We start from the raw sequence: 16,272 nt of genomic DNA on the forward strand, positions 1-16,272 counted from the left end.
ATACCTTCACTTTCTGTCTCATAGCCAAAACAGGAAGTGAGAAAATCTCTGCAAATTAAGGGAATTCCTTGGGGACCCCCAGGTCCCCAGAACTAGTGTCCCCACTAGAGAATTTCCCCTCTATTACTTTTCTTTTTACTTTCACTTTCAATGATAATGGTAAACAGGACAAAATAATGAAGGTGAATCTCCCTAATGGGGGCACAGGCAGCAATAACCCCCCCCCCCAGATGTTCTAATCCATCTCCACTCTATCCAAAACTAAAAAAAAAGAGTTTTACCTTTAGTTATACTTTAAGGAAACATATCTACTGTACTAGCCTGGTCTAATGTTCGCTTTAGACTGCATATTGATATTAGACAACAGTCTCAGCAGTCTGGTCATTTTCAAGTTACCAGCGTCCATTGTACATGAATTGTAGTTGGACAGCATAGAAATATAATTTTCCTGATATGCTGGTAACAGAACTGTCTATGACATGCCTCCCCTGCCTCTCCCTATGGAGCTAAACATGAACTGTTGTCTAATGTGACCACATGTGTTTAGGTAAGTGCTGGCCAACAAAGATGCTTGATGGTGGTCAGATTGTGCCGTCCTCTTGTGCGTAGGGCAAGCTTTGCATCCAAAGCGAGAAGAGAGTACGGTGTAAAACCTCAAAGCAGCACTTAGCGAAGTGTCGGTTATATCTGCTGTTCCCTGTCAGACAGCAAAAGCTGAACATGTTCGCGGAGCCCATTTAGCCGTCACGCTAAGTGCAGTTAATATTAGTGCTGGCAGGGCATGGTGGCTCCAGTAAATATTGAGAGGGTTTTATCATGGGTCACCTCCTCCTGCGTTTATTTACTCCTGTATTGTATTACATCAAATCTTACCACGCCGAATTTATAGAGATCCCCTCTTCCTGACATGGCTGGATGCCTGGAGATCAGCTTTCAAGTGGCATGGAATATAATTCAAAGGGAATATATACTCCTTTCAATTATTTTTACTTTTATATAGAAAAATGTTGATCCTATGCAAAATTTGTAAGAATGAATGTACATAGGGACTAGCCACATTTGCTCATTGCTTCCTCAGGCTCTTCTTTCTGCTTTACAGCGATGCATGGGGGTTGTGCTTTACAGGTCAAGTCTGTGGGTGAGCCAATTGATTGAAAAACCATGCAATCATTGCCTGGACGATATATTTTCTTAAAGCATATTTCCAATTTTGCAGTCAAATTTAAGTAAACCCCACCAAATGTTTGTTATGTGTTCAAATTCATCATACCTAAAACATTTTACAAATATTTCCTACCATTTGGATGTTTCTCAGGAAGAGGCATCATGGCTGACTGCAAGATTTTTTGAACAATGTTAGAGTGAGCCTGTCCCAAGTCTGTCCTCAGAGCCTGAAGAAGTCCCGGAAGAAGTCCCTGAAATAGGCAGGACGAAACATGTCAGCATGGCCCCCCCTCCCCTCCAGCCCTAGCACGCCATCCCCACACTGTTTGGTGCCTCACTGGACTTTGCTACACTACCCAATTGGACACAGCTGGTGTTCACCTTGTATGGAGGGCAGCTATCTTTGGAGTGACAGCAGGAGCAGGACATGGCTTCATGCACAAGACCCTGGTGGTTCCATTGGATCATGAGTACTGGCGACCCTGTGTTGTTACCTAGTCATATCAGCTGTGCAGGCGATCACAGGTTGGACTGGTCATACACTTTCATGTTGCTGTGATAGTCCTCTCCGTGAAGTTGATATTTACCCGGTAGTGATTGCTCACATGTTACTGGACTTTATGTTGAGGCTCACTCCTGTCATACAGTGATTGCATTGCCTGGCCACTAGCCAGTCCACCGTAGCAGGCTGCTCATGCCATAACTTTTCTACACCTATGACATCAGTGTCCTGTAGAATTTATTGCATATATCTGCTGCTCTTATCGGACCTGGACATATTAGACTTTACAGTACCGCACATTGGATTGGACTTTGAGGCCTTGGCGCCCTACTTCATACCTTATACTCTACTGTTTTGTTCACCACCGGTCATTTGTATATGGTATATGTTTAGCAGCCTGCCTTTTATGGTTGTCTGGTGCCTTCGGTGTGTTGGTGGGTCAGTTATTACATCCAATGGGGTCTGGGGGCTGGTGGTTTTCCTCAGCTCCCTTCTCTCCACCATAGGGAGGGGGGTAGTTTGGTGGATGGGTTTGTTTCGGGGGGGGGGGGGTTGTGGGAGGAGCTTTGGGGGACTGGAGGAGTTGTGGGGTATAGGTGGGTGGGCTGGGTTGGCAGAGTGGTGGGGGGTAGTTTGGATAGTCTTTTTCCATCAGGAAGGCTTACATCCAGTAGACACATATATCATCGACTGTGTCTGACACGGGGGGATCATTCACCTCAGGGGGTCAGGGGCCTCTGTGATTGGGACAGCACCGGATCTCCACTTTTTTTGTACACTGTGCACAGTTATAATAATAAACATATTTTCAGGTAAGCCTTTTAGGTGTGCAGCCTATTTTCTTCTTTCTTTGTTTTTGCTATATGGTTTAGGTAGCACCCTTCCAGAAGTTCTGGTAACACTTCTATATTTCTTGTGGAACATTGTGGACTGCCTAGCTTCCTCATCTTTCCCCTTACCCTTTTTTGCCAAAAACAAACAAGAAAAAAAATCCAGCAGTACTGCCTCCTGAACGCCTGCTTACTGAGTGAACTGCCAATATGAGCCTAGACCAGTATTGGGTTCTAGAGGTTACTGCACATCAGTACTGGTCACCCATTGGTTGCTAGAGGTTACTGCACATTTTTACCAGGCTGTTGATTGGTTGCTAGAGGTTACAGCACATCATTATTGCTCACTGATTGGTTGCTAGAGGTTACTGCACAACATTATTGCTCACTAATTGGTTGCTAGAGATTACTGAACTTCATTACTGCTCATTGTTTGGTTGCTAGAGGTTACTGCACATTATTACTATTGGAGCTGTGGCAGTGGAGATAGGGGGTTTAAGTGGTAATGCTGGAGGTATGGAATGAGTGACAGTGCTGGTGGGGGATGAGATCAGTGGCAGTACTTGGGGGAATGGGATGAGTGGAAGTGCTTGGGGTGGGTGGGATCAGTGGTAGTGCTGGATGATGATGGGTGGTGACATTTCTACACTGCCCACCAATGTTAGGGGGGATTTCACTGATGACCAATGTAAGGGAGGGTTTACACTGACCACCAATGTAAGGGCAGTTCTGCACTTACCACCAATGTAAAGGGAAATTTACACTGAACATCAATTTAATGGGGAATTTTATACCAACAACTAATACATTTCTATACTGGCCACCAATGTAAGGGGGCATTTCTAGTGCATAGAGACCCGATTGGAATGAATGGGCTGCCCTTTATCTAACCTGTCAAAACACCTTTCCATTCAAAAGTTCCCTGCCACGTCCTCTCACACTGCAGAGCAGAGGAACAGCCACACCCTATCACGCTGCAGAGCAGAGTAACAACCATGCCCTCTCACACTGCAGAGCAGAGGAACAGCCACTCCCTCTCACATTGCAGAGCACAGTAACAGCCACACCCTCTCACACTGCAGAGCACAGTAACAGCCACACCCTCTCACACTGCAGAGCACAGTAACAGCCACACCCTCTCACACTGCAGAGCACAGTAACAGCCACACCCTCTCACACTGCAGAGCACAGTAACAGCCACACCCCTCAGCACAAGTGTCCTCACAGAGACTTGTATTGCAGAAAAAGGGAGGAGCCTGTCGTATCAAGTCTGCGTGAATGACTCAGAGCAGTGGGACTTTTCTGTTACCTGTAGAACTGCACAGTCATATTTAAACAACTATTGCAACAGGAAAACGGTGACAATGAAGGATGTTTATACGTCTGTCTATTTTTTTCATCATTAAATAGAGACAACTGGTGGAACCAGAAAGCGGTGATAAATGGGAAAATGAGTGTCTTTTTTTCATCAAGAAATGTTTATTTGAAAAGAATAAAGGTCTTCGTGATTTTTCTATAGTTTTGTTTTGAAGAAAAAAAGAGAACGTGGAGTACGCGAGAAAAGTTAAAATGGGGTCTTTGATCTGCCTATTACAGAGATATCATGAGAAGACTTCCAGCATAACCTCAGAATACAGCGATTCAGCATATAGAGCAATTACACGAGAAGAACATTACAATTGTGGATGAAGGACACAGACAATAGAAGATTGTATGTATGATCATACCCAGGGGGCAATAGGGGATTGTGGGGCCCCTGTGTCCTTGCCCAAACTCAAAAAAGCCTATGAAAAAGGTACCAGGGGCATCTCATGGGGCCCCCTACTGACCCCAGTGCCCGAGTTTCCAAATGGTCAGTCCGCTCCTGATCACACCATAACCATGGCCTGTGTTCTTGTTATTTTACTGATTATGCTCAGCACTAGTAACAAAAAGTTGGTATTAAAAGATACAAATCAGAAATCTGCCCGGGGGGCTCTAATCTCCATACAGTCTGTGTGGTACAAGCAGGGCTGCTGTTAGGAACCATGGGGCTCCATACAGCCAACCTGACAGACCCCCAAAAAAACCCCACAAAGTTATGAATGAACACAGCGAGTGATCGGTACCGATCACTTGCAGCTGCCAGTGGGAAGGAAAGGAGGAAAACCTGCAGCACCTTGGGGGTGGGGGGGCACACAGGGGGGCCTGGGCAGCAGGGGGAAACGTATGGTGCACAAGAAGGCTGTTCGGGTGCAGCGGGAGACAATTACTAGAACAGATCCCCTGTATGGCTCTCTGCAACAGCTGAAAGCTAGCAGGAGGGAGAGGAGAAGAATTTAGCATTTAGCTGCTGCAGAAAAGCCATACAGGGGATCAGTTTCATCAATTGCCCACCCGCCGTGTGGACCACCCTTCCTGCCCACATCCGATTCACCCAGCTGCCTGGGCCCCCCTGCTGGCTTGGGCCCTGTACAGGAGGTCTGGTGGTACCCCCTTATCCATAGCCCTGGGTGCAAGACTGGGGTCATTAAGGCCATCCACACCAGATATCCAATTTTTGAGCACTATCTCTGCAGGAATAGATTGCGCTTTGCATGTGTGGGATGGAATTTGTACCATTTCTCTGACTGCATATCAATTTCTATGACTTTTTTGGGGCTTTAAAGTGTTACTAAACCCACAACAGTAAAATCAGTCTGTATATGTAGTAAAGCATGCTTGTTATACTCACTGTGGAACCTAAGGGGTTAATCCTCTGCATTGTGTAAAATGGCCATTTGATCCTGACTTCTCTGCTCCTCCTCTTCTTCAAATGTCCACCTCTTATCTCCTGATAAGACAGACTGAACCCGTAGCCATTCTGCACATGCTCAGTTTAATGTGTATTGCTAGAGATGTTTTTTTTTTCTTGGGAGAGTGCATGTGATCAGCATAGGGCCAATCAGAACTGTCCAGACAGAGGTCAGGGGTTCTGCATCATCCTAGAGCAGAATGAAAACTCCCCCTACAAGCTTTAACCAGTGCTCAGCTGGACACTGATAGAAGTCAAAAGACTGCGTAACTGATGAGAAAAGGTATTTAGCAGTTTATATTTACTAAAATAATTTTCCATGTCGTGTGTACTGTGGGAGACCAGATATAGTGAATGCAGGGTCTGGGGGAGACGAGATATAGTGGGGGAGACGAGATGTAGTGAATGCAGGGTCTGGGGAGACCAGATATAGTGAATGCAGGGTCTGGGGAGACCAGATATAGTAAATGCAGGGTCTGGGGGAGACCAGATATAGTGAATGCAGGGTCCGGGGAGACCAGATATAGTGAATGCAGGGTCCGGGGAGACCAGATATAGTGAATGCAGGGTCTGGGGAGACCAGATATAGAAAATGCAGGGTCTGGGGGAGACCAGATATAGTGAATGCAGGGTCTGGGGGAGACCAGATATAGTGAATGCAGCGTCTGGGGGAGACGAGATATAGTGAATGCAGGGTCCGGGGAGACCAGATATAGCGAATGCAGGGTCCGGGGAGAGCGGATATAGTGAATGCAGGGTCCGGGGAGAGCGGATATAGTGAATGCAGGGTCCTGGGTTTAGTTGCACTTAAGTGTGAATAATGGGCCTAGAATTCTTGCTCACACTCCAACATATGCAGTGATATGTAACATGTGCAGTGCTATTAACAGTTTTGTGCATGGGTACCCCCGACATGTGTGTATGTATATGTACATGGAGGTGGGGTGAACTCCAAATTGTGGGTGGGGTAGGGGGGTTTAAGGTTTTTTCCTTGGGTGTAACTTTTTACCCTTTTTTTTTACATAACTTTACTTTTATAGGGTAGCCTTTTGCTCTTTCTCTTTAATGAGACATCAGGGGTCTATTAGATCGCTGATATCTCACCTGCCCCCCACAGAAGCTAATGTAGCACAGATCTCACTCTATTAGCTTGATCCCTGACCACAGAGGCCATTCAAGCTAGGGGAGGTCAGTGAATAGACATTATTCATCATGGTGGTCACAGGCCTGACAGCGCAGCCCAGAAAACATGGTGAGGGAAGTTGCACCAGGTGGGTAGGTGCACTGCACTACCAGGTGCCCATGGAAGTGATCCGGCAGCTGTACAACCGCTGGATCACTTACACCCAACAGTCAGCTTGCCAGCTTTACATGCACTACATAGGGGAAGCAGTGAAAAAGTGCACCGTGAAAACAAAATGGAACAAAATGTATAAAACATCAAGTATTTCTTCTTGATAAGTGATAATTGATACGTCTTCTCTATAAATGATACATCAAATTGTTCTCATTGTGTTCCTGCAAAATCAGAACAAGTTGATTGACTCTGAAGTTTGTTGAAGGACTATGGTGATCACTTAGCTCCGAACACTGGTGGCATCTAGTGACCAAAAGGTATAATTGCAGGACAGCTCTGGATTGAAGGTGGGCATTGCAGCAAATCTACTTTTTTATTTTTTTTTTAAAATGCTGACCTCTTGTATTTTAAATTAAAAAAATATGGTTCCATTTTAAGTAGGTAGGCTACGTGACTCAAATGCTGATCTTCCCCCAGTGGCAAATCTGCAAATCTCAGCATTTACTATACCAAGTAAATTATGGAAAAACAACCAAGCCTGCAGGAGTCCTCTTTCCAGGTTTCTTTTCCTGTACTACCTTGACCTCTAAAAATTCCTCTTTGCCCTCATTGGGGTTGATATCTAATATAGACAGGCTAGGAAGATTTTAAAAAATTACATATATCTCATTATTTGGCTCTAGAACCAATAATTGTTCTACAAAACTGCAGTGTGTGTAACAGTCTCCCTTGGCACTACTTAGGTGTTCTGAGTTGGGTACAGAGCTTGCATGCTTCTGGTTAGATAATATAACTGGCACAGCTGCGGCTTACTAATTATTCTTCTAACTTGGTGAGATAGTTTATTTAAATGCTGAGAAATAAATAAACATGTCTGAATCGACTCGGCACTATTTCAAGCCAGACTTTTTTTTTCTCTATTTGCAGGCGACTGCAAATTCTTCTTCTGGAGATCCTGTTCCAAGCCTGGGCGATTTGGGCATACGAAGGATTAATCTATAAGCCAAGATTACTTTCAGTAATGCCAGAGATCCAGAGATGTGGGCAGCTGAAGTTACTGGCAAGTCTTAAAATTTTAGTTAAATTTGCAATGTATGTGGGGGCAACATAAAACATATCCAGTACATCTCTGACATACCTGCACATTTTACCAGAGTTTATCCCTTTAAATTCTTCAAATACAGAATAATACTTTCTTGTATTCTGCCAGAAATCTATTGTGCTCCTAACATGTTGTTTGAGCTGATGACCAGGACCGTGGAGGAGGGAGTGCCACCAGTCTTCCTGTACGGGGCCCAGGCCAGCAGAGGGGCCCAGGATGCCTGGGTGAATTGAATGTGGGCAGGAAGGGTGATTGGCACTGGAGGGGTGTCAATTATTGGAACTGATCCCCTGTATGGCTCTCTCTGCAGCAGCTGAAGGCTGGCTTCTTCTCCCCCCCCTCCCCACTGGCTTTCAGCTGCTGTACAAAGAGCCATATAGGGGTACAGTTCCAATAATTGCCCCCTGCTGCACCCATCAACCTCCTTGCACACCATAAATCCCCCCCCCACTACCCAGGCCCCCCTGTGGAGTCCCACCCCTGCGGTGTTGCTGGCTTCCCTGCTCTCTTTCCCTTCTGCAAACACACAATAGAATCCTTCACAATGGAGAGTGGGGGAAGGGTCTGGTAAATATGTCACATTTACCAGTCCCTTCCTTTCCTGAATGAACATAAGGAATGATTGGTGCCTATCACTCAGTGTGTTTATTCATAATTTCATGGGCAACACAGTTGGTTAGGGTCGTTGGTTCAAATCCCAACCACAACACCACCTGCCTGGAGTTTGCATGTTCTCGCTGTGCCTGCGTGGGTTTCCTCCCACACTCCAAAGAAATGTTGGTAGGTTAATTGGCTCCTGTCTAAATTGGCCCTAGTATGTGTATGTATGAATGTGAGTTAGGGACCTTAGATTGTACACCCCTTGAGGGTTAGGGACTGATGTGAAATATGTATGTAAAGCGCTGCATAAATTGACAGCGCTATACAAGTACCTGAAATAAATAATTTAAGCTTAGAAACTGTGTTTTTTTTCAGGTGCAGCGGGTGTTTTCAGGTTGGCTGTATGGAGCCCTGTTGATTCTAACAGCATCTGTGGGCACAATGCTAGCATAGGGGAAAAGACACAATGGGGAGAGCTACAAGGTTCAGGTTTGGCTACTGACCCAACAATACAACAAACAAGAGATCCATGTGCTCAAATCCCTATGCTAGCATTGTGTCCACAGTAGCATTTGCGTATGCAGGGCAGAGTAGGACTGGCCATAGAGGGATTACTTTGACGCAGTTGGCCAGCTTAAGCATGTATTGCAATATGTGTGAGCTAAATATCCCTATTTATTGCATAATCTGCTTGAAAGGGTATATACCAGTGTGCAGAGGGTCCTTCAGAATTTCTCTGCCCAAGCTGATACTAAAACACGTTATGGGAAACCCGTGATCTGTACACATTTCCCAAACCATATTCAATTCGCACTGCCCTTGCGATCTGCAGCGGGTGTCAGTGCATTGTTAACAAACCCCAAAACACAGATTGCAAATACCACGAGTTTGACTGCACCAGGGCACATGCCACAAAACTACCATGCGATCCAGCTGCAGCATATTTCCAAAAGTAGTGCATGCGCTACTTTGGGGCAATGCAGTGTGACTTGAGCCCTTTCTAAAAGAATGCTCAAATCACACCGCACTGAATTGCATGGGAATTGCACAGGAATGCAGTGCTCATTCTTGTGTGATTCAAAGGAAATTCATAGTATGAAACAGGCTCATAGTGATTTCCAGCTTCTAGGGATCCCACAAGGATGGTACTGTATATGCATGTTACGTTGGTCCAAGTTGGCCCAAGGTAGCTATGTAAAAAATGCCATACCACAAATCCTTCTTTAAGGAAAGGGAGCCCTGTCTGCTGTAAGCATCTTTAAAGGGGAAGGCTTTAAAGGATAGTTTGTCCTCCCCTGAGCTGACTAATCTAATAAATTAAAAGGTCAAGATTGGTCAAGGTCAAGACTGCAATGTTCTATACATTTTGTAGCTTCTCAAGCCACCACTTCAGTTCTAGTTGGTATTGAAGACGGGGCTACGAAACAAATTCATCATTACTGAACAAGTCCAGCTGAATGCGACTAACTACTACTGGCTATACCATGACCTGGATAAAGGAGGACCTTCACAGACATCAAGGTCAAGAATGGAAGATTTAGAGACTTTAAAGTGGAGACCACCAGCCATCAAGTAAGTTCCGGCCTGCCCTCCTGATTTCAAATTTCATCACAGCTTTGTTGGCATTCTTTACCTTGCCAGCTGTAAATCATTCTGGCTTTAAGTCCTACAAGTGCATTGGTTTATTGGACGTCTGTCTGGAACTCATGGCAAAGATAGGTGTTTAGACAATGTTATAATGGTAAAGGGTAAGGACACTTTACTGGAGCCAGAGTTGTACTTTTATGTATACATTTGTTGCTTAACCTCTTCCCGCCCGGACCATGTACATAAACGGCTGGACGGGAGCAGTGCAGGAGCCGGTGGCCATTTATAAACGTCCTACTGCATTCCCTGCCTGTGTGAGCTGCACAACGATCGCTGTATGGAACCTCTGTGTGAAGTCCCGATCATGTGATCACTGATTGGCCAATCAGTGATCACATGAATGGTAGTAAGCGAGATGTCACGTCTGACATCATTGCTTACTACTAGTGAAATCTGTGAATGATCACAGAGATCACATGGTACAAGGCTACTCACAACAGCCTTGTACCATGTGACAAGCTGTGACCAATCACAGCTCTCATAGTATTTCTCAATGGCTGCAAGAATGCAGCCAGAGAGGAGAAATGATTGCTTTTACAGCCTTTATGGGTGTAAAAGCAATCAGTGTACATAAAAAAAATAAATTTAATCAGCCCCCACAAGTAGTACAGTGTCACTATGGTGACACTGTACTGCTAGGGTGACAGTATTCAAAGTGTGATAGCACTGAAAGCTGAAAATTGGACTGGACAGGAAAGGGGTAAAAGTGTCCGGACTTGAAGTGGTTAAAGTGGACCTTCACCCTAAATACTAAACATCATATTGTGCTGCCGTGTTCCTCCCCCCCTTACAAATGGCATTTTTTTTTACACAACATTATTAAGTGTACAGGGAGGGTTAATGTCAGGGGTACGGGATTGGTTAGTATTAGGTGTACAAGGAGGGTAATGTTAGGGGTACGGGGTTGGTTAGTATTAGGTGTACAAGGAAGATTAATGTTAGGGGTATGGGGTTGGTTAGTATTAGGTGTACAAGGAGGATTAATGTTAGGGGTACGGGTTGGTTAGTATTAGGTATACAAGGAAGATTAATGTTAGGGGTAAGGGGTTGGTTATTATTAGGTGTACAAGAAGGGTTAATGTTAGGGGTACGGGTTGGTTAGTATTAGGTGTACAAGGAGGGTAATGTTAGGGGTATGGGGTAGGTTAGTATTAGGTGTACAAGGAGGGTAATGTTAGGGGTACGGGGTTGGTTAGTATTAGGTGTACAAGGAGGGTAATGTTAGGGGTACGGGGTTGGTTAGTATTAGGTGTACAAGGAGGGTAATGTTAGGGGTTGGTTAGTATTAGGTGTACAAGGAGGATTAATGTTAGGGGTACGGGGTTGGTTAGTATTAGGTGTACTAGGAGGGTAATGTTAGGGGTATGGGGTAGGTTAGTATTAGGTGTACAAGGAGGATTAATGTTAGGGGTACGGGGTAGGTTAGTATTAGGTGTACAAGGAGGGTAATGTTAGGGGTACGGGGTTGGTTAGTATTAGGTGTACAAGGAGGAATAGTGTTAGGGGTACGGGGTTGGTTAGTATTAGGTGTACAGGGAGGGTAATGTTAGGGGTACGGGGTTGGTTAGTATTAGGTGTACAAGGAGGGTTAGTGTTAGGGGTACGGGGTTGGTTAGTATTAGGTGTACAGGGAGGGTAACGTTAGGGGTACGGGGTTGGTTAGTATTAGGTGTACAAGGAGGGTTAGTGTTAGGGGTACGGGGTTGGTTAGTATTAGGTGTACAGGGAGGGTAATGTTAGGGGTACGGGGTTGGTTAGTATTAGGTGTACAAGGAGGGTTAATGTTAGGGGTACGGGGTTAGTAATTATTAGGTGTACAGGGAGGGTTAATGTTAGGGGTACGGGGTTGGTTAGTGTTAGGTGTACAAAGAGGGTTAATGTTAGGGGTAGGGGGCTGGTTAGTGTTGATTATACAGGGAAGGTTTGTGCTAGAGGTACAAAGAGGGTTAATATTAGGGGTGGGGGGCTTGTGCTAGACATACAGGGAGGGTTAGTACTAGGTGTACAAGGAGGGTAATATTAGGGGTACGGGGTTGGTTAGTATTAGGTGTACAAGGAGGATTAATGTCAGGGGTACGGGGTTGGTTAGTATTAGGTGTACAAGGAGGGTAATGTCAGGGGTACGGGGTTGGTTATTATTAGGTGTACAAGGAGGGTAATGTTAGGGGTACAGGGTTGGTTATTATTAGGTGTACAAGGAGGGTAATGTTAGGGGTATGGGGTTGGTTATTATTAGGTGTACAGGGAGGGTTAATGTTAGGGGTACGGGGTTGGTTAGTATTAGGTGTACAAGGAGGGTAATGTTAGAGGTATGGGGTTGGTTAGTATTAGGTGTACAAGGAGGGTTAGTGTTAGGGGTACGGCGTTGGTTAGTATTAGGTGTACAAGGAGGGTAATTTTAGGGGTAAGGGGTTGGTTAGTATTAAGTGTACAAGGAGGGTAATGTTAGGGGTACGGGGTTGGTTAGTATTAGGTGTACAAGGAGGATAAATGTTAGGGGTACGGGGTTGGTTAGTATTAGGTATACAAGGAGGGTAATGTTAGGGGTACGGGGTAGGTTAGTATTAGGTGTACAAGGAGGGTAATGTTAGGGGTATGGGGTTGGTTAGTATTAGGTGTACAAGGAGGGTAATGTTAGGGGTACGGGGTTGGTTAGTATTAGGTGTACAGGGAGGGTTAATGTTAGGGGTACGGGGTTGGTTAGTATTAGGTGTACAAGGAGGGTTAATGTTAGGGGTACGGGGTTAGTAATTATTACGTGTACAGGGAGGGTTAATGTTAGGGGTACGGGGTTGGTTAGTGTTAGGTGTACAAAGAGGGTTAATGTTAGGGGTAGGGGGCTGGTTAGTGTTGATTATACAGGGAAGGTTTGTGCTAGAGGTACAAAGAGGGTTAATCTTAGGGGTGGGGGGCTTGTGCTAGACATACAGGGAGGGTTATTAGTAGTTTTAAATGTTTATATTAGGGGTACAGGGAAGGTTAGTATTAGGGGTTCATGCAGGTTTGTGTAAGGGCTTCATGGAGGGTTAGTGTTAGGGGTATATGAAGGGTTAATGTTAGTATTAGCCAAACTAGAAAAAATGCACATAATTGGTGTCACATCCCCCAGTTAAATATTCTCCCATAAAAAATTTAGGAAGGGGATGTTTGAGGCACAACTACAGTTAAAATAGATCAAAATGTTTGTTAAAATACTGTACATTATAAAATGACCATACAGTGATTCGCAAAAACTTCCATAAAACACACTCAATATCTTTTGAAGACACTCTTAAAGTGGAGCTCCTCCCAAAAGGGGACGTTCCATTTTAAGGCTTTGTCCCCCGCTGCCTGTTAAGGATTGGCACCTTTGGGGAGTGGAGAGAGAAGGGGGTATCCGAATTTGACAGGTACCCGCTCCCACATCTGCTGCAATCAACTAGGCAATTGGAAGCATAAGTTGTCCTCCTACCCTCCCTCCCCGTAGTCTTTTGTCCCAAAAGGGACAGGTCCCAGAAGACTATGGGACTATTCAAACAGTGCAGCGTTACTCGTGCATGTGCAGTGGGCACCTGGCTGTGAAACCTCAAGCTGTCACAACCGGTTGCCCACACTGAAGAGGCCGGCAGCAAGGAGACAGGATGGTCGGTCAACACGGTTGATGTGAGGACACCATGAGACTGAAGGACACTTTTGTAGCTGCTGACTTTTATTTTTTTTACATTTCCACTGGACCTAAGCTTTCAATACTATGTTAGCAGGATGGTAGATAGTTGTAGGTCATGTAATCCTTTGCATGGTTGCAAAGCCCAACGCGTTTCTTGGACCTGGCCCACTCCTTCAGGAGCCAAAGGAACTCTACATTAGCAATATTCTAAACAAAAGTAATTACAAAAATATTTAAACATCAAAACATCCCAATCTAATGTTATCCTGGTTCTAAGGCATAGAGGATTGTGTTAGGGGTACAGGGGGTTAGTGTTGGGAGTATGGGGGTTAAAGTTAGGGTTACAGGGACAGTTTGTTTTAGGGGTACAGGGAGGGTTAATGTTAAAAATACAAGGAGGGTTTGTGCTATGGGTAGTAGGTTTGGTGTTAGGGGTAAATGGAGGTTGGTGTTAGGGGTACAGGAGGGTTCATGTTAAGGATATTGGGAGGGTTTGTGTTATGGGTAGAAGGTTTAGTGTTGGGGTACAAGGAGGTTGGTGTTAGGGGTACAGAAGGGTTAATGATAAGGATACAGGGAGGGTTTGTGTTATGGGTAGTAGGTTTGGTATTAGGGGTACAAGGAGGTTGGTGTTAGGGATACAGAAGGGTTAATGTTAAGGATACAGGGAGGGTTTGTACTATGGGTAGAAGGTTTAGTGTTGGGGTACAAGGAGGTTGGTGTTAGGGGTACAGGACGGTTAATGATAAGGATACAGGGAGTGTTTGTGTTATGGGTAATAGGTTTGGTGTTAGGGGTACAAGGAGGTTGGTTTTAGGGGTACAGGAGGGTTCATGTTAATGATATTGGGAGGGTTTGTGTTATGGGTAGTAGGTTTGGTGTTAGGGGTACAAAGAGGTTGGTGTTAGGGGTAGAGAAAGGGTTAATGTTAAAGATAATACGTTTGGTGTTAGGGGTACAAGGAGGTTGGTGTTAGGGGTACAGAAGGGTTAATGTTAAGAATACAGGGAGGGTTTGCGCTATGGATATAATATTTAGTGTTTGGGGTATAGTGAGGTTGATGTTAGGGGTACAGAAGGAATATTGTTAGGGATACAGGGAAGGTTTGTACTATGGGTAGAAGGTTTAGTGTTTGGGGTACAGAGGGTTAGTGTTGGGAGTATGGGGGTTAAAGTTAGGGTTACAGGGAAGGTTTGTTTTAGGGGTACAGGAGGGTTAATGTTAAGGATACAAGGAGGGTGTTTGCTATGGGTAGTAAATTTAGTGTTTGGGGTACAGGGAGGGTTAATGTAAGGGGGGTCCTTGGAATGAAGCTTTGTTCTCTGCCCTGCGACCTCTTTGCTGAAAGCTCCAGTGCCAGTATCAACACTGTAAATACATATATAATAAGTAAAATTAATGAATATTGTCTCACATAGAAATATATGATCTCCAGGTAAATGACTTAAAATTAATTTTAATCCCCAAATCTCTCCAGTATAAATGTGCTTCATACCTCCATCCTTAATACAATCATAACTTTCCTAATAGAGAGAGGGGGAGGGGGGATCTCAGTAATTATGGCACTCACCAGCTGCCTCCTGTTACTCAGGGCATTCCCCTTGGAGACATTCACTAACACAGTTCTCATCTGCCTTCCCATAATGATCCCACATCTAGCTTCCCTTTCTGGCAGAGGAACACTAGCAGATTATGTGGACCATGGAGATCCCCTTTAAGGAATCCTCTTTTTAGGGGGGATGCTGTGTGTCCTGTACTAGGGGGTGGTGGTGAACCCCATTGTGCTGTGACCCTGTGTCTGTGTGTGGGACCCCCTAGTGGATGGAGTGATGCTGCAGGTGCAGTGTGCGCTGAGAGGGGCTGGAGTGAGGCAGGAGGCAGAGGCAGTGTTAGAGTCCTGCTCTCCCTGGCTGCAGCTCTCTCTCTCTGCTCTCTGTTCTCTCTCTGGCTGCAGCTCTCTCTCTGCTCTCTGTTCTCTCTCTGGCTGCAGCTCTCTCTCTGTTCTCTGTTCTCTCTCTGCTCTCTCTGGCTGCAGATCTCTCTCTCTCTGCTCTCTCTCTGGCTGCTGCTCTCTCTCTCTGCACTCTCTCTGGCTGCAGCTCTCCCTCTGCACTCTCTCTGGCTGTCATGAGACTGCACTGACAGCTCTGGGCTCGTCCTAGTCCTCCTCCAGCAGCTGCATCCAGTGTACAGAGCCAGCCTGACTTCTCAGCTAGGTGCCACATTCCCCAGCCATCAGCAGCATGGAGCCCCTGGACACTGAGCTCTGCAACCCCCCGGACCCCAGCTTCATACAGCCCTCCTGTAACGGACAGACAGTCCCAGGGCAGCCCCCCATCAGGAGCCTGGAGACCCCCATCCAGATGGACCAGCAGATGAAGATGAGTGAGAGTGGCCAGTTCAGTGATCTGGTGGAGAACAGAGGTGGGTGAGTCCTCTTATTCAGCATACAGTTATTTCTGGGACCCCTCAGACAAGTTTGGGGGGGTCAGCTGTGCACATGGTGGAAGTGGCTGTGAGCTGTCCAAAGTGTCAGGGAGCTGTCATCAGCACTGAGTGTCGTCTTATCTGACTCTACGTGACAGCTACAATGGATCAGCTCTATAATGTGACCTGGGATTGTTACATGGAGACATGAATACATGATATGACCTGAGATCATGGTTACAGTATAGCAGTCATATGATAAGGACCTGCGATTGTTACATTGT

The 16,272-nt window shown here is 45.4% G+C and overlaps 1 protein-coding gene across 1 annotated transcript in view; it reads left to right on the forward strand.

The window, feature by feature from the left end:
• Window positions 1-15,205: 15,205 nt before the first annotated feature.
• The window catches only part of TMEM163 (transmembrane protein 163), a 231,782-nt gene continuing 230,715 nt past the window's right edge, over window positions 15,206-16,272 (forward strand). The window contains exon 1 of the mRNA XM_089683606.1: window positions 15,206-15,985. Within this exon, the coding sequence (XP_089539732.1) occupies window positions 15,805-15,985 (181 nt within the window). The 5' untranslated portion in view covers window positions 15,206-15,804. The remainder of the gene's footprint in view (window positions 15,986-16,272) is intronic.

Source organism: Staurois parvus, unplaced genomic scaffold (genome assembly GCF_062004578.1).
Source record: "Staurois parvus isolate SC_StPar_1 unplaced genomic scaffold, SC_StPar_1.0 ptg000315l, whole genome shotgun sequence".
NCBI classification, from domain to species: domain Eukaryota; kingdom Metazoa; phylum Chordata; class Amphibia; order Anura; family Ranidae; genus Staurois; species Staurois parvus.